Source organism: Salminus brasiliensis, chromosome 8 (assembly GCF_030463535.1).
Source record: "Salminus brasiliensis chromosome 8, fSalBra1.hap2, whole genome shotgun sequence".
Taxonomy (NCBI): Eukaryota; Metazoa; Chordata; class Actinopteri; order Characiformes; family Bryconidae; genus Salminus; species Salminus brasiliensis.
Genome location: NC_132885.1, coordinates 40201555 through 40219146, shown reverse-complemented (window position 1 = coordinate 40219146; position 17592 = coordinate 40201555). Strand labels below are relative to the sequence as shown.

At 38.2% G+C, this 17592-nt stretch overlaps 2 protein-coding genes across 3 annotated transcripts; both read right to left on the bottom strand.

The window, feature by feature from the left end:
* Positions 1 to 1640: 1640 nt before the first annotated feature.
* Positions 1641 to 8872, bottom strand: LOC140561392 (interferon-induced protein 44-like). Of its 2 annotated transcripts, XM_072686576.1 has the most exons (12): positions 8530 to 8872; positions 8153 to 8193; positions 7837 to 7857; positions 7030 to 7050; positions 6244 to 6264; positions 5104 to 5370; positions 4958 to 4988; positions 3997 to 4195; positions 3492 to 3626; positions 3216 to 3387; positions 2167 to 2267; positions 1641 to 2071 (listed from the first exon to the last, which is right to left on the bottom strand). In XM_072686576.1, the coding sequence occupies exons 2-12, from the start codon at positions 8175 to 8177 to the stop codon at positions 1886 to 1888; spliced, it is 1179 nt and encodes a 392-aa protein (XP_072542677.1). In that variant the 5' UTR covers positions 8178 to 8193; positions 8530 to 8872; the 3' UTR covers positions 1641 to 1885. The 2 variants fall into 2 exon arrangements, with proteins under 2 accessions (XP_072542677.1, XP_072542678.1); XM_072686577.1 differs by lacking the exon at positions 7030 to 7050 and having other exon boundaries at positions 8530 to 8871.
* Positions 8873 to 13842: 4970 nt separating this feature from the next.
* LOC140561499 (interferon-induced protein 44-like) lies at positions 13843 to 15913 on the bottom strand. The gene is made up of 5 exons (XM_072686741.1): positions 15725 to 15913; positions 15181 to 15315; positions 14893 to 15064; positions 14152 to 14252; positions 13843 to 14056 (listed from the first exon to the last, which is right to left on the bottom strand). The coding sequence occupies exons 1-5, from the start codon at positions 15911 to 15913 to the stop codon at positions 13871 to 13873; spliced, it is 783 nt and encodes a 260-aa protein (XP_072542842.1). The 3' UTR covers positions 13843 to 13870.
* Positions 15914 to 17592: the final 1679 nt, after the last annotated feature.

Genomic DNA, 17592 nt, shown 5'->3' with positions numbered 1-17592 from the left:
TTGTTTTGTTGAAAATGAAAGGAAAGGAAGTCTGAGGCAGTGCGGAAAAACCTCATAGTCCTCAGAGGAGCTTGATGCTAGACTGTGAGATGAACACTGAAGTCCTACTCTGATGGACTGGAGTATAAATGCAGACACAGCAAAGAGACTAGACGGTCAATCATGCCACTCAGGACCGAGGTCACACTGTCACGGCTACTGTATGTGCATGAGCAGATGCTTAGTGTGGGTTTTTATATGTGCTGTAGACACCATAATAATCCATTAACTACTAGCTTAGTTATCTAAATGCTCCATATATTTACCATATTAATAAAGTGCATTAATAACTCAATGTATAATCTAGCACAGTGTCTCTCAACCCTGGTCCTGGAGCTCTAAACCTCTGTTTAGTGGTGTTTTGATGTCTCTGTTTTAGAGGCACTATCGCCCCCTACAGGGCTAGAATGTTCACGCAAATGTTTGCGTCTCAGTGTGGATGGAAATATTTGTAAAATCTTTTATTATTAAATTTAAAAATGCCCCAATATTTGTGGACAGGGCCTTAGTGCTTAGTGCTACTAGCTCATCTATCTAGAAAGTTCTACATGTTTTCCATGTTAATAAAATGCATTATTAACTTAATCTATAGTCTATGACAGTGTTTCTCAACCCTGGTCCTGCTTCGTGTTTTTTTTTGCTGCCTCTTCTTCATATCCATTTTGTGGTAGGCTGCGGTAAGCACAAACTCAGCTAGCCTTTATTGGACATGTGTGTATCCCACCCTGCAAAAACTAATTTTAAGGAGGCAGCACCACCACCCCTGCAAACCCCTGCACAACCCCCTCCTTATATGTAAATGAATTAAAATATAAGCTTTCAAAATAAAGTCATATTATATTATTGAACAACAATAGAGCATCAAAGCTAGCAGCTAGTTTAAATAACGTTAGCTATGCTAGTGATAGAATGACAACTATACACTCAATTTTACAGTATTATAACCACCAGGGTCAATAGAACAGTCATTGCTGCGAAGGTTAGCTGTAAGGTCAGCTGTATATCCTGTGCAAGAAAAAACACTGATAGGTCTACTGAGCACAAAGGCATGCTCTTTGTGGCACTCTCTGAAAAATCTCATCTAGGCTGGTCAACCAAGCTAAAGGACCTGCTGGCTCTGAAACATCATCTAGGCTGGTCAACCAGGATAAAGGACCTGCTGGATGACAGCCAGTACAGGCCTGCACATGCCAACCTCTGCTAAACTACCCCAATGTGCTTCTCTATTGGTCATTTATTATGAAGTTTTCTTCAACATATCAGGTTTTTTCTCATGAATGTAAATATTGCTAGATTTTTTTTACTGTCTTAAATCTACAGCCAAAAAAGTTCTGCACATGCATGTCTATGCATATTGTGTTTATACTGCTGTATAAAAGATGTAGATGTCTTGTTGGATGCGCTGTGTTTTTTTTCTGAGCCAATGCATGAGTTTAGTGAGAGCACAGTCAGACTAATGACTAATAGCACATGGGCAATCTTATGCTTATGTTCTGATTCATGACATTAACAGAACTCAGAACTACATTTACATCACATTAAGAAAATACAGCAACATCACTGAGGCGTCATCAATAGAGAAATGTACAGCCACACACAGACCATTTTTAAATAGTACTGTATATTTTCACAGACTGGCCACTTTATGGGAAACTCCTATGTTATAGCTGCACTCCTGTGATAGCTGGCTTCTACATTCTAAGCCAAAAAGCGTTCTATATATTACTGGAAATTACAGCAGAGATAAATATGTTAAGCAATGACTGAATGAAAGAAGACATGTCAAGTTAACGTGTAACATTAAGATGGGCAGAAATCAAATTGGGAACATCACATTTCCTCATTCTCATTCTACAGTTTTCTGCTGGTTGGAATTCCTCTTCAGAAAGTCGTCAGCTGAATGCACAATCTGTGTGAAGGCTTCCAGCATCAGGCAGTTCAGCTGCTCATTGGGTTTGGTCTCCTCGTGGTAGTTCTTCACCGGGAAGATGCAATTCATCGTGACGCCCAGTTTGTTGCTGCACTCAGTCATCTGCAGACACAGTGGTGTTAGTCACTGTGTATCTGTTGAACTGGTCAATGGCATCATAAAACACTATAATACACACTGTGAGCAAAGTGCCTGACCTTCTCCTTGATCTTCTTGCTTTTGTAGAGCTTAGTCAAGTCACGCTCTGTAATGGTGCACGCCTTGTCCACTCTGGTCATGAAAACCACTTGAGGAATTCCTGCAGATCACAAGTGTGTGTTAGTGGTCTTCTGAAGCTTCACTTTGCCAGATATAAGTTCTTTGAAAATGTAGTCTCACACAAAAACAGCATTTTTGGTCACTGAAAACATAGGTTTCTGTGTTTTCAGACAGTCTACAGTCTTAAGGAAAGACAGCCTGTGTAAAAGACTCTGAAATACAGCTGATGACTAAGTCGTTTCTTGTTTAGAAGTAACTTTAGCTCTGTATTGTTCATTAAACTGTAGACCTCTGTAGGGTGGAAAGATCTGAGTGTTGGATGTTCCGGAGATAGTGGTGGAACCATGGAAATACACTGTCTGTAAACCCTCAGCAGATACCTGGGCTTTCCTAAAGCTTTTATTTTCTGGCAGGAGTTTTTCTAATAAGAAACCTTCTCAAAACACAGTGATTGCAAACACCACAACTGCCTTTGTAAAGATCAGTATCTCAATCAATGTGTGTTTTTATATTATTATATTATTACTATAATGATTATTATATTTTTGTTTTATTGCTGATGTAATGTCCTGTACATATAGATTTTTTGACAGCTGTGTCACGGTTTGAAGGGGTTGGAGACAGAGGCGGACGTACACACAGGATCTCTTAAAATAAAACAAACAGAAACCAAACAAGCACTAAGATTACCAAAAAAACAATACCAGAATCACACAAACAGGCCAAAGCAAAAAACCATGAAACCAACATGAACACACACCAACTTGGACATGCACACGCACAAGACCAGACAAGGGACGACCGAAACAAAGGGGTTACTTATACAGAGGATATTGAGAAACACCTGGGGGTAACAAGGGGGCATGGTTACAAAGGAGACACTGGTGGAAACACTAATGGGCAGGTGTGGCTAGGACAGACAAGACAGACCACAGCCAGACATGACAGAACAGGACAAGCTGACTTTGTCTTTGAAAAGTGAGCTCACCTAATTTACTGGCTTCTGCTCTGATGTTCCTCATTTTCTGGATGACTTCATCGTCCATTCTAGAAATTTTGTCTGCTGGAATGACGCTCACTAGACAGTGAATCTTATCGTTCAGAGTGGGGTTCAGGATGTAGTGTTTGTTGTCTTTATCAATTGGGTCATGAGGTTTAAACTAAGAGAAGAAAAAGAAAACTTTACTGAAACAACATCAGCAACCAAGGATTGACTGTTATATTTCATGTAGTGTGTGTGTGTGTGTGTGTGTGTTGATCTTACTTCATAGTTGCTGGGAACATGGCCTTTAAAAGCATTGATAATGTCATCAGTGTGCACCCCCTTTAACTGGTCCTTTTCCAGACCCATCACATCATAGAAGGTGAACGGTACATTCCCGACATTGTACTTCTCAAACTGTAAATAATAATAATAATAGTAATTATAATATTTTTTTTCTAAATCAGCATTGAGAAGCATTTCGAACAAATATTCCTTTCTCACTCTTCAGAAAAACTGAAAGAGTGAACCTACCTACACCAAAAACCAGACAGCTGTGAAAGGAAGGCTAAGTACAGGTGGAAGCAATGATGAGTAGCAGGACTAAGGAGGACACAGGAGAGGGTGGGTTCCCAAAGCCCCAGTTATGTTACATCCAATCTCCACCATCTAGGCCCCCTCCATCACACGATGCTACCAACACTGAGAGGGTGAAGGCCAACGTGTGGTCTGCCTGAGATCTGTGAAGTCAGTGACTGCAACCAAAGATAAGTTTGAGTGTCCTCACCTTTGTGGTGAAACTCTCGCCTGTTACATCTGTAGCAGTCAGACAGTTGATGAACTGATGTCCTTCAAAGATGGTTTTGATGGTGTTTACGATGCTGGATTTGCCCGCCCCGACTGGTCCATGCAGAAGAAAGCGGAGCTCCCTGACGTCCGGATTGCTAATTTTAAAGGCCTTTAGGGCGCTGATCATTGGATCTGGTCTAAAAGGGTAAACAAAAAATTCTTAGTACAATGAAGTTGAGAAGTGTTCAGTTTGCAGCTCTTCATAGAGTCCAGTCAGTTTCTAATGTATATTTTGGATCATTCTGGTATTGTAGAAGTCACCCTCTTTTCAGATTCAGCCTTTTAACAGATGGTTTGAAATTTGTATCCAGGATTTGCTGGTATTTTGTAGAATCCATTGTTCTTTCCACCTAAACAATACTCCCAATGCCACTGATGGCAACACAACCCCAAAGCAAGATAGATCCACCCTCATTGCCTCTTTGCCTCTTTACAGTTGGCAGGGTGTTCTATTCACAAAACCAAAGTTCCTTCTTTTTCTACAGATGTCTCTTTCTGTTTGTGCAAGCAATGCTGCACAATTGAACAGTGCACCACCCTCTTGACTCAGCTACTGCAATTCTTGCCAGTTCTCTATGAGAGTTTCCTTCCAGAGCTCATCTTGACCTCCACAGTTCCCCTGAACTGCAAGCTGAAAACACTTGGCTTTGTTTTAGTACTCTTTACTCAGAAGACTGGAGGAAAAGACTGTTAGCACAACATTTGAAAAGTCAGTGACTTTATCAAGCTTGGAAATTTGATTCAGCTGACCGTTCCTAATTACAGTTGGTGACAAGCCTCAGGTCTGGTTTGCTAATCGAAGTCTGAGACCTTGCCAGATCATTTGTAATGTTTTTTTATTGATTATGTTTTGAAAAACAGGGTAACTTCAAACAATCTCATGTTAAAGAATGACTTACTTCCACTGGACGGTCCTCCATTCATTGATTTCTGTAAGAAATGCATGAGTTATTGTAGAAGTAAAAAACTGAGAGAGTGGACCTACTTACACCTACTCTAGGTAATCAGTTATGGTGTGAATAAGTTCTGTAGAATTTCTACATACCAACAATGACCATGGCAGAGCATGAGGCGCTACCCGATGAATTCTTAATGGTTACAGTGTAGTTCCCTTCATCTCCCAGATCAGCCTTCTTGATTTCTAAGTAAATCGTTGTGTCACTTTTTACTGTTCTGTGTTTGCCCTCCACACAGCACAGTTTCTGGCCTTTCTTCTCCCATGTCACATTTACTTTTTCTGTGTTTGTCTCACATCGAAGAGTGACATCTTCTCCTTCCTTGACTTGTTTATCAGCCAAAACGGTGACAAATTCTATTGGAAACAGAAGAAAGCGAAACTCATCCAGCAGGAAATGTTAATCTACAGATAAACATATTCAGTGTATCCTCATTCAGAGCAGTTTTTAAAACCTTTTGGGTCATGTGTCATTATTTTATAGTTTAACCACTGAATTGATGGAGGTGTTTTTATGGGACAGGGATTTGCTTAGATAGTTTAGATACTGGGTTAAATATTTTTATTGGGTAGTTTTAGCAGTTGGGTAAAAGTCTGAATCGTAGCAACAACCCAGCAGACAGTTTTTTTTCCCCATCATAGTTTGTAAGGAGGCAGAAATGTATTTACTTTTAATTATACATTTACATAATTTCAAGTAAATCATTGACAAAAAGGTAATGCTAGGCCAATCGAAGCAAACACTGATATGGCTTGTGGTTTTAGAAGCTTGATATATTGAACCAGTACTGTGAACTAGTAGCTAAATTATGGTTGAATTGGTATTGGACCATTTACCAAAAAAATAAGCTTATGTAACATATAAGCTCACATCTCAAATTTCAATGATAATTGATTAAAGAACACACTTTCCAAATTATTTACTGATAACTATTTGTATTGAAGTAGGGTAAGAACTACAAGAGTTGCACTAGGCATGTTTAAAAAAGAGAAAAGTTGACCATGATGGACTTATTTGTCGCTTAGACAAACAAATGACAGCTCTACTCATAATATCTGTTTGTAATCAGTTTGGATAAACAGAAAACTGCCCTTAAAATGAGTACTTTGCATTATTGTCCAGTCTGTATTAAACAGTAAAATCAACTGGAAGCTAAGTTAGTGTTGACTGGATGTTTAATTCAAAGCTTCTAAATATGTACAAGTCTGAATTTTATCTTTTAAACTTACCAGGTGATGGAGGGCGGTAAACTGTGTAATTGGAGACAAAAAGAATATTAATAATTAGAACAAATACAGCCCCATTGATGATATAAACCCACTTGCTCATTTAGACAAATTATTTTATAACCCCTTAAGTTGTAGGTATTACCAAGTATGAACTATTTTTATGACTCTACTAGAATTACTTTGGATGGCATGATTTTATAACTTATACTGAAATACCAAACAGCTTCTAGCTATTAACTGGCTGAATGAGTTACATGCTAAATGCTAAATTACACTGTAATGTCAGAGTACACTAGAGTAAACACACAGAATCTCACTATAGATAATTATTTAATACTAAGAGGGGATAAGTACCAACAAACAAAGCCCATATCTCTGCACAAAAGTAAGCAAAAAACCTAAATATAAAAAACAAATGTAATCGTTGAGGATCCAGTAAAACCAGTGAGAAAACAAGCAAGAACGTTTGCAGACCAGATTCAGTTTAGTGTGTAGGTAACATATATTAATCTTATATCATTAAGTAAAGTTGTCAGGGCATGAGGCCACACCCAACAGAAATAGAAATTTCTCTTGGAAATGCAATTAGATATAATGACCAAATACAGAATTTCATTAATAAATTACAAATCTTTCTAAATATTACCATTTTGTATAGCAGTTAGCATTTAAGTATAGCAGTGAATTTCCATGGGACCTTAATTTTTTCTCTGTTAAGTTAGTGTAGACTGTATGTTTAATTTAAAGCTTCAACGTACAAGTTTGAATTTTTGCTTTTAAACTTACCAGGTGATGGAGGGCGATAAACTGTGTAATTGGAGACAAAAAGAATACTAATAATTAGAACAAATACAGCCCCATTGATGATATAAACCCACTTGCTCATTTAGACAAATTATTTTATAACCCCTTAAGTTGTAGGTATTACCAAGTATGAACTATTTTTATGACTCTACTAGAATTACTTTGGACGGCATGATTTTATAACTTATACTGAAATACCAAACAGCTTCTAGCTATTAACTGGCTGAATGAGTTACAAAACACAAAATGATGCTAAATTACACTGTAATGTCAGAGTACACTAGAGTAAACACACAGAATCTCACTATAGATAATTATTTTATACTAAGAGGTGATAAGTACCAAAAAACAAAGCCCATATCTCTGCACAAAAGTAAGCAACAAAACTAAATATAAAAAACAGATGTAACCGTTGAGGATCCAGTAAAACCAGTTAGAAAACAAACAAGAACATTTGCAGACCAGATTCAGATTAGTGTGTAGGTAACATATATTACTCTTATATCATTATATATCTTATATCTTATATCAAGTTGTCAGGGCATGAGGCCACACCCAACAGAAACAGAATTTCTCTTGCAAATGCAATTAGATATAATGACAAAATACAGAATTTCATTAATAAAATACAAATCTTTCTAAATATTACCATTTTGTATAGCAGTTAGCATTTAAGTATAGCAGTGAATTTCCATGGGACCTTAATTTTTTCTCTGTTAAGTTAGTGTAGACTGTATGTTTGATTTAAAGCTTCAACATACAAGTTTGAATTTTATCTTTTAAACTTACCAGGTGATGGAGGGCGGTAAACTGTGTATTTGGAGAAAAAAAAATTAATCTTAAAATGTAACAACATAAGCTCCATCAGACAAGCCCCGTATTTCATTTTAATTAGTTGAAGTTGAAGTCGAAAAGTCAAAATTTAGTATAATATATACTATAAAAGTAGAATGTTCTTTTTATAGTTTTTTTACAGGGTCCTTGGAGGCTTTACTAATTTACTTTTTTGCAAAAACACAGCATTTCAGTAAAATAACAAAATATAGATATTAAGAAGTAAATGAATGAATTTATTGAATTAATTAAGTGGTTTATTTAAACTCACCGGGTTTAGATTCCTCTCCTCCCATGTTTGAAGCTATGGAACTGGGGGAAACACATTATTATTAATTACAATCACAAATATTATTAAATAAATGTACCAGGATAGCCATTGAATTAAGCTGACAGAAGATGTGCCGCCCTATTCGGCATGGTTTATTTGCAAAATGCAACACTTGCTGCACTGCAGTCTAACCTAACATTGGCCATCGGTTGGATGGGTGCTGCTAAATTAGTGTTGGGTTCTTTGGTGAAAGAATGAAAACCTGAAGTTACAACATGCAAGCCATCCTAAAAGCATTCAAAGACATTCTGCAAGGAAGAGTGGGTAATAATCCCAGCAGGTTGATACAAAAATGTAGACAAGAAATAGAAATTTACCCCTGTCAGAAGTGCTGCTGAGCTCCGTGTTCTTCTCTGGGTAATGCTCTGTGTCTGCAGCTCTTCTTGTTTGCTGCATTTATACGATCATTCCTGTCCACTTTCAGCTTTCACTTTCAGAGGCAGTTGATGGGTTGGGTTGGTGGGTGAGGGGATCACATGTTATTATGTAAATGACCCATTTCAGAGAAACTGAGACTGAAAGGAGTCTGAGGCCGTGCAGAAAACACCCCATAGTCCCAAGAGGGGTTTTATGTTCTACTGTGCAGCTCTGATATTATAGAAAATAACTACATTTAGAATGCTACTGCATAATGCATACACAGCATAGCAACTAGACCAGTTCACCAGTATCAGGCATGGCAATCATTGTTAATTATGCGTATAACTGTGTTATAATAGCAAAATTACTCCAATAGTTCACCCGATCTCCTAAATGCCCTGTTACCTTACCCTACTTTCACAAAACCCTGCTACACTACTCAAATGTACTACTCAATGCCCCATTCCTCCACCTCATCAGTCTACCCCATATCTTCAAAGCCCTATTACTCTACCCTATCTTCTCAACAGCCTTTTATGTTACCCCCATTTCATCAATGCCCCATTATTCCATTCCCATCCCATCAATGCCCTGTTACTTCACCCCATCTCCTCAACACCCCAATACTCCAACATTGGGCTGGATCAAGTGTGTTGGGAGCAGGGTAAGCATTAAAATGTGCAGGGCAGGGGGTTCTCCTGGACCAGGGTTGGAAACCATTGATGTGGAGTAACACAGTTACACAGTAGTCCTGTGTTAAACTACAAATGTGGCAGATTAAATTGAATTAGAATTGGTGGGCTTGTGGGAAATCCTAAGTCCTGACCTGGACCTTGGAGGCATCGCTGTCTCAGTCTTTAGCCTGTTTTTCCGCTTTGTATCACTTTCTAGCGCTTATCTTTTATATCTGTTTAGTCATCTACTGCGTTGTACATTTACTAACTGCTTTTAGATTGTGATTACAGTCCACAGGTTAATCAACTGCAAGCGGTAAGTCACTACTTTATTATGGCTGTTGGGCTTTTTGAGTGTGCAAAGTGTGGTATGTTTAGTCTAGACCCTATTTCCACCGCAAGTGATAAGGATTGTGTTTGTACTAAATGTATGCTAGTTAGCTCTTTGTTGGACAAAGTGGAGCAGTTAGAGGTGTGCATCATGGGTTTACTAAAGAATAGAGAGCAATAGTCACTGGTAGCAGCCCTGGATGCCTTAGGGAGAGCTAGTGCTGAGGAGCCTGTTCAAAGAACTCTGGTCATTGGAGACTCTATAGTTTGACATGTGAAAATAGCTAGTCCTTTTGGGGCTCCAGCAGTAACCGTTAGCAGTTTACCGGGAGCCAGAGCACCGGACATTAGCGGCAACCTTAAGCGGTTAGTTATTCATGTAGGGGCCAATGATATTCGTCTGCGGCAGTCAGAAGCTACTAAGGATAATATTAAAGAGGGATTAAACGGACCCAGACGATGTCCAATGCTGTAACGCCATCAGACCAAATGGAGCTAGTTAAATTAACAAAAGATCTAGAAGATACCCTTCGATCAACCTTAGACAAAGTAGCACCGTTTAAAGGTAAAATGACAAGGCAAAAAAGGCTCGCACCGTGGTACAGTGATCAAACCCATACCTTAAAACAAACAGTGCGGAAACTAGAGTGGAAACGTCGGACACCCAAGCTAGAGGTGTATCACTCTGCGTGGAAGGCACTCATTAAAGCTCGCTCAGCGTATTTGGCCTTGCTGATCGAGTGAAATCTCTAAACTTACAAAAAGCCAGGCAGATACTCAACCCCAGATTCCAACATCTTTAACCAGTAATGTTTTATTATATTTTAATAATAAAATAGAAAATATTAGACAACAAATCCAACCCTGCTTATTAAATCAAGCATGGCCGTCACCTGGTGGAGCTGCTTTAAAACATAACTGGAAGACTGGACTGGAAGCCTTCTACCCACTTCCACAGCCCGAACTAGAAAGAATTATTTCCTCAGCAAATTGTAAAACCTGTCCACTCGACCCAATTCCCTCTAAAATGCTAAAAGAAATACTCCCAATCATAATCAGACCTCTTTTAACAATTGTAAACTCATCCCTTAGCCTTGGGCATGTACCCCAAACCTTTAAATTAGCAGTCATAAAACCTTCAATCAAGAAACCAAATCTTGATCCTACTGTATTGTCAAATTACAGACCCATCTCCAACTTAACATTCGCATCCAAGATTTTAGAAAAAGCTGTGACCCAACAACTCTGCTTATAAGAGTTGACATGTATGAGAAATTCCAATCACAGCACAGAGACAGCCCTAGTGAACATTACAAATGATCTTCTTGCCTCTGATCAAGGCTATGTATCTTTATTAGTCCTACTAGACCTTAGTGCAGCCTTTGATACAATAGATCATACTATATTACTAGAAAGATTAGAGAAAATGGTTGGAATCACAGGAACAGTCGTATCATGGTTTAAATCATATCTAACGGAACGCTAATAGTTTGTAAAGATAAAAGATTTATCTTCAAGTTACACAGAAGTAAGATATGGAGTTCAGCAAGGCTCAATTTTAGGGCCGCTATTATTTACATTATACATGTTACCACTGGGCTCAGTTATAAGCAGACATGGCGTTAATTTCCATTGTTATGTGGGTGACACACAGCTCTATATATCAGCCAAATCTGATGTTAAATTTAGATAACAGAAAATGGAAGACTGTGTAAAGGATATAAAATTCTGGATGTCACATAACTTCCTTTTTCCTAACAGTGACAAAACCGAGGTTCTCCTTTTAGGTCCAAAAGACACTAGAAATCAACTGTCAGACTTAATGTTAGACTTGGCCGATGCTTCCATTATTCCTGGTCTAGCAGCTAAAACCTCATCTAGGCTGGTCAACCAGGCTAAAGGACCTGCCGGACGACAGCCAGTACAGGCCTGCACATGCCAACCTCTGCTAAACTACCATATATACTGTACTGTATATTTTCACACACCGGCCACTTTGTGTGGCTTCTAGCTATTAACTGGCTGAATGAGTTAAATGCTAAATGCTAAATTACACTGTACACTAGAGTAAACACACAGAATCTCACCATAGATAATTATTTAATACTAAGAGGTGATAAGTACCAAAAAACAAAGCCCATATCTCTGCACAAAAGTAAGCAAAAAAACTAAATATAAAAAACAGATGTAATTGTTGAGGATCCAGTAAAACCAGTGAGAAAACAAGCAAGAACATTTGCAGAACAGATTCAGTTTATTGTGTAGGTAACATATATATTACTCTTATATCATTGAGTAAAGTTGGCAAAGCATGAGGCCACACCCAACAGAAATAGAAATTTCTCTTGCAAATGCAATTAGATATAATGACAAAATACAGAATTTCATTAATAAAATACAAATCTTTCTAAATATTACCATTTTGTATAGCAGTTAGCATTTAAGTATAGCAATGAATTTCCATGGGTCCTTAATTTTTTCTCTGTTAAGTTAGTGTAGACTGTATGTTTGATTTAAAGCTTCAGCGTACAAGTTTGAATTTTAGCTTTTAAACTTACCAGGTGATGGAGGGCGATAAATTGTGTAATTGGAGGAAAAAAAAAAAAATTTAATTTGGGAAAAAATAAAAAGAATCCTAAAATGTAACAACATAAGCTCCATCAGACAAGCCCCATATTTCATTTTAATTAGTTGAAGTTGAAGTCGAAAAGTCAACAGTTAGTATAATGTATACTATAAAAGTAGAATGTTCTTTTTACAGTTTCAGTGAAACAGTCATTTAAATCATGTCTTGTACTACATTTTTACCCCTTAACCCCAGATACTTGGAGGCTTTGCTAATTTACCTTCTTGCAAAAACACAGCATTTCATTAAAATAACAAAATATAGAGATTAATAAGTAAATGAATGAATTTATTGAAATAATTAAGTGGTTTATTTAAACTCACCAGGTTTATATTCATTTCCTCCCATGTTTGAAGCTAAGAAACTGGGGGGAACACATTATTATTAATTACAATCACAAATATTATTAAATAAATGTACCAGGATAACCATTGAATTAAGCTGACAGAAGATGTGCCGCCCTATTCGGCATGGTTTATTTGCAAAATGCAACACTTGCTGCACTGCAGTCTAACCTAACATTGGCCATCGGTTGGATGGGTGCTGCTAAATTAGTGTTGGGTTGAGAATTAGTGTTGAGAATGAAAACCTGAAGGAGTTACAACATGCAAGCCATCCTAAAAGCTTGATGTGATGTGGGATCCAATGTTGTTTTGTAAATGACCCATTTCTGAGATTTATACGATTTATACGATCATTCCTGTCCACTTTCAGCTTTCACTTTCAGAGGCAGTTGATGGGTTGGGTTGGTGGGTGAGGGGATCAAATGTTATTATGTAAATGACCCATTTCAGAGAAAATGAAACTGAAAGAAGTCTGAGGCCGTGCAGAAAACACCCCATAGTCCTCAGAGGGACTTAATGTTCTACTGTAAGATGAACACTCAAGTCCTAATCTGATATTATGGAAAATAACTGAATTTAGAATGCTATTGCATAGTGCATACACAGCATAGCAACTCGACAAAGCATCAAACACACCTCACCTCTGTTCACTAGTATCATGGCAATCATTGTTAATTATGCTTATAACTGTGTTATAATAGCAAAATTACTCCATTAGTTCACCCGATCTTCTACATGCCCTGTTACCTTACCCCACTTCCACAGAACCTTGCTACACTTCCCCAATGCCCCATTCCTCCACCTTATCAGTCTACCCCATCTATCTTCATAGCCTCATTATCTCCTCAAGACCCTTTTAAATCTGCAGCCAGAAACGTTCTGCACATGTATGTTGATGCATATTGTGTTTATACTGCTGTATAAAAGATGTAGATGTCTTGTTGGATGCGCTGTGTTTTTTTCTGAGCGCATGCATGAGTTTAGTGATTCACATTAAGAAAATGCAGCAACATCATTGAGGCATCATCAATAGCTTGAATAGTAGAAATGACAGCCACACACAGACCATTTTAAAATAGTACTGTATATTTTCACACACCGGCCACTTTATGGGAAACCCCTACCTTATAGCTCCACTACAATTGCTGCACTTTTTTGTGATAGCTGGCTTCTACATTCTAAGCCAAAAGCATTCTATATATTACTGGAAATGACAGCAGAGATAAATATGTTAAGCAATGACTGAATGACAGAAGACATGTTACGTTAACGTGTAACGTTAAGATTGGCAGAAATCACATGGGAACATCACACTTCCTCATTCTCATTCTACAGTTTTCTGCTGGTTGGAATTCCTCTTCAGAAAGTCGTCAGCTGAATGCACAATCTGTGTGAAGGCTTCCAGCATCAGGCAGTTCAGCTGCTCATTGGGTTTGGTCTCCTCGTGGTAGTTCTTCACCGGGAAGATGCAGTTCATCGTGATGCCCAGTTTGTTGCTGCACTCGGTCATCTGCAGACACAGTGGTGTTAGTCACTGTGTATCTGTTGAACTGGTCAATGGCATCATAAAACACTATAATACACACTGTGAGCAAAGTGCCTGACCTTCTCCTTGATCTTCTTGCTTTTGTAGAGCTTAGTCAAGTCTTCCTCTGTAATGGTGCACGCCTTGTCCACTCTGGTCATGAAAACCACTTGAGGAATTCCTGCAGATCACAAGTGTGTGTTAGTGGTCTTCTGAAGCTTCACTCTGCCAGATATATAAGTTCTTTGAAAATGTAGTCTCATACAAAAAGTATTTTTGGTCACTGAAAACATAGGTTTCTGTGTTATCAGACAGTCTACAGTCCATGACAGTCCGTGTGTTTTTACAGAAAGATATTTTTTGAAAGCCTGTGTAAAAGAGTCTGCGTCGTTTCTGTGTGCTGGACAATATGGGAGTTATAACATGTTTAGAACTTTAGCTCTGTATTGTTCATTAAACTGTAGACCTCTGTAGGGTGGAAAGGTCAGAGTGCTGGATGTTCCAGAGATAGTGGTGGAACCATAGCAATACACTGTCTGTAAACCCACAGCAGATACCTGGGCTTTCCTAAAGCTTTTATTTTCTGGCAGGAGTTTTCAGCTTTTTTAATGAAGACTCCAGCCTAAGTATTGTTGCTCAAACCTCCTCAAAACGGTGATTGCAAACACCACAACTTTTGTAAAGAAGCAGTAATTAAATGAATTTATGTCTGTGTGTTTTTATTATTTATATTAATTCTTTGTTTATTTGTTGACGTAATCCTGTGTATATCCTGTACATATTGCAATAAAGCTGACTTTGACTTTGAAAAGTGAGCTCACCTAATTTACTGGCTTCTGCTCTGATGTTCCTCATTTTCTGGATGACTTCATCGTCCATTCTACTAATTGTGTCTGCTGGAATGACGCTCACTAGACAGTGAATCTTATCGTTCAGAGTGGGGTTCAGGATGTAGGATCTGTTGTCTTTATCGATTGGGTCATGAGGTTTAAACTAAGAGAAGAAAAAGAAAATTAAATCTTTACTGGAACAAGCAAGGAATCAACAAGCAAGGATTGACTGTTATATTTCACGTAGTGTGTGTGTGTGTGTGTGTGTGTTGATCTTACTTCATAGTTGCTTGGAACATGGCCTTTCAAAGCATTGATAATGTCATCAGTGTGCACCCCCTTTAACTGGTCCTTTTCCAGACCCATCACGTCATAGAAGGTGAACGGTACTTTCCCGACATTGAACTTCTCAAACTGTAAATAATATTAAAAACAATAATAATAATAATAATAATAATAATAATATATTTATTCTAAATCAGCATTGAGAAGCATTTCAAACAAATATTCCTTTCTCACTCTTCAGAAAAACTGAAAGAGTGAACCTACCTACACCAAAAACCAGACAGCTGTGAAAGGAAGGCTAAGTACAGGTGGAAGCAATGATGAGTAGCAGGACTAAGGAGGAGAGGGTGGGTTCAGGAAATTGAAATGGCTCCAAGTTCCCAACTCCCAAATAAATATGTTACATCCAATCTCCACCATCTAGGCCCCCTCCATCACACAATGCTACCAACACTGAGAGGGTGAAGGCTAACGTGTGGTCTGTCTGAGATCTGTGAAGTCAGTGACTGCAACCAAACATAAGTTTGAGTGTCCTCACCTTTGTGGTGAAACTCTCGCCTGTTACATCTGTAGCAGTCAGACAGTTGATGAACTGATGTCCTTCAAAGATGGTTTTGATGGTGTTTATGATGCTGGATTTGCCCGCCCCGACCGGTCCATGCAGAAGAAAGCGAAGCTCCCTAACGTTCGGACTGCTAATTTTAAAGGCCTTTAGGGCGCTGATCATTGGATCTGGTCTAAGAGGGTAAAAAGTAGTTCAAGTTCTGAGTTATTTCAGTACAGTCAAGTCAGGTCCTGAGCAAGTCCTAATTTGGCACTCTTTTTCACATGAATAATAATGAAAAGAATAATAATAATAGTAATTATTAATAAATAATAAAGGCTTATTTACATTAAAAAGCTATTTTAACATGACTGTGTCTACAAGGAGCCCTGATTGTTAAACCGAATTATGTTAATATGTGAGGAGTTACTGTAGAAAAACATACTGTAGAAACCATGTAAATATATTGGTAACTTGATTATTTTGAGGGTCTCCTGTAGATGCATTTCAGTTTTTACCTACATTTCCATTAAATGTCACTGAAGTTGAGAAGTGTTCAGTTTGCAGCTCTTCATAGAGTCCAGTCAGTTTCTAATGTATATTTTGGATCATTCTGGTATTGTAGAAGTCACCCTCTTTTCAGATTCAGCCTTTTAACAGATGGTTTGAAATTTGTATCCAGGATTTGCTGGTATTTTGTAGAATCCATTCTTCTTTCCCCCTGAGCAATACTCCCAATGCCACTGATGGCAACACAACCCCAAAGCAAGATAGATCCACCCTCATTGCCTCTTTGCCTCTTTACAGTTGGCAGGGTGTTCTATTCACAAAACCAAAGTTCCTTCATTTTCTACAGATGTCTCTTTCTGTTTGTGCAAGCAATGCTGCACAATTGAACAGTGCACCACCCTCTTGACTCAGCTACTGCAATTCTTGCCAGTTCTCTATGAGAGTTTCCTTCCAGAGCTCATCTTGACCTCCACAGTTCCCCTGAACTGCAAGCTGAAAACACTTGGCTTTGTTTTAGTACTCTTTACTCAGAAGACTGGAGGAAAAGACTGTTAGCACAACATTTGAAAAGTCAGTGACTTTATCAAGCTTGGAAATTTGATTCAGCTGACCGTTCCTAATTACAGTTGGTGACAAGCCTCAGGTCTGGTTTGCTAATCGAAGTCTGAGACCTTGCCAGATCATTTGTAATGTTTTTTTTATTGATTATGTTTTGAAAAACAGGGTAACTTCAAACAATCTCATGTTAAAGAATGACTTACTTCCACTGGACGGTCCTCCATTCATTGATTTCTGTAAGAAATGCATGAGTTATTGTAGAAGTAAAAAACTGAGAGAGCGGACCTACTTACACCTACTCTAGGTAATCAGTTATGTCGTAAATAAGTTCTGTAGAATTTCTACATACCAACAATGATCATGGCAGAGCATGAGGCGCTACCCGATGAATTCTTAATGGTTACAGTGTAGTTCCCTTCATCTCCCAGATCAGCCTTCTTGATTTCTAAGTAAATCGTTGTGCCAATTTTTACTGTTCTGTGTTTGCCCTCCACACAGCACAGTTTCTGGCCTTTCTTCTCCCATGTCACAGTTACATCTTCTGTGTTTGTCTGACATCGAAGAGTGACATCTTCTCCTTCCTTGACTTGTTTTTTAGCCAAAACGGTGACAAATTCTATTGGAAAGAAAAGGAAGAGAAACTCATCAAGCAGGAAATGTTAGTCTACAGTGTATTTTACTTTAGGTCGTGTTAAAGTGGGAGTGCACTGAGATCGAATATTATGCTACAATTTTTTAATTGGCTCTAATTTTCATGATGTTCAGAGGTGCTTTTGATATATCTCAGCCTTTAC

Bases quoted from the DNA above. Each gene is read 5' to 3' on its own strand.
- LOC140561499 (XM_072686741.1), bottom strand. From the start codon at position 15,913: ATGATCAGCGCCCTAAAGGCCTTTAAAATTAGCAGTCCGAACGTTAGG. The intron at 15,316-15,724 runs GTGAGGACACTC...TATTATTTACAG, and splicing joins GCGAGAGTTTCACCACAAAG to TTTGAGAAGTTCAATGTCGG. The intron at 14,057-14,151 runs GTCAGGCACTTT...CTGTGTCTGCAG, and splicing joins GCAAGAAGATCAAGGAGAAG to ATGACCGAGTGCAGCAACAA.
- LOC140561392 (XM_072686576.1), bottom strand. From the start codon at position 8,177: ATGGGAGGAGAGGAATCTAAACCCG. The intron at 7,051-7,836 runs GTAAGTTTAAAA...CCAATTACACAG, and splicing joins TTACCGCCCTCCATCACCTG to TTTATCGCCCTCCATCACCT. The intron at 4,196-4,957 runs GTAAGTCATTCT...TTACCCTTTTAG, and splicing joins TGGAGGACCGTCCAGTGGAA to ACCAGATCCAATGATCAGCG.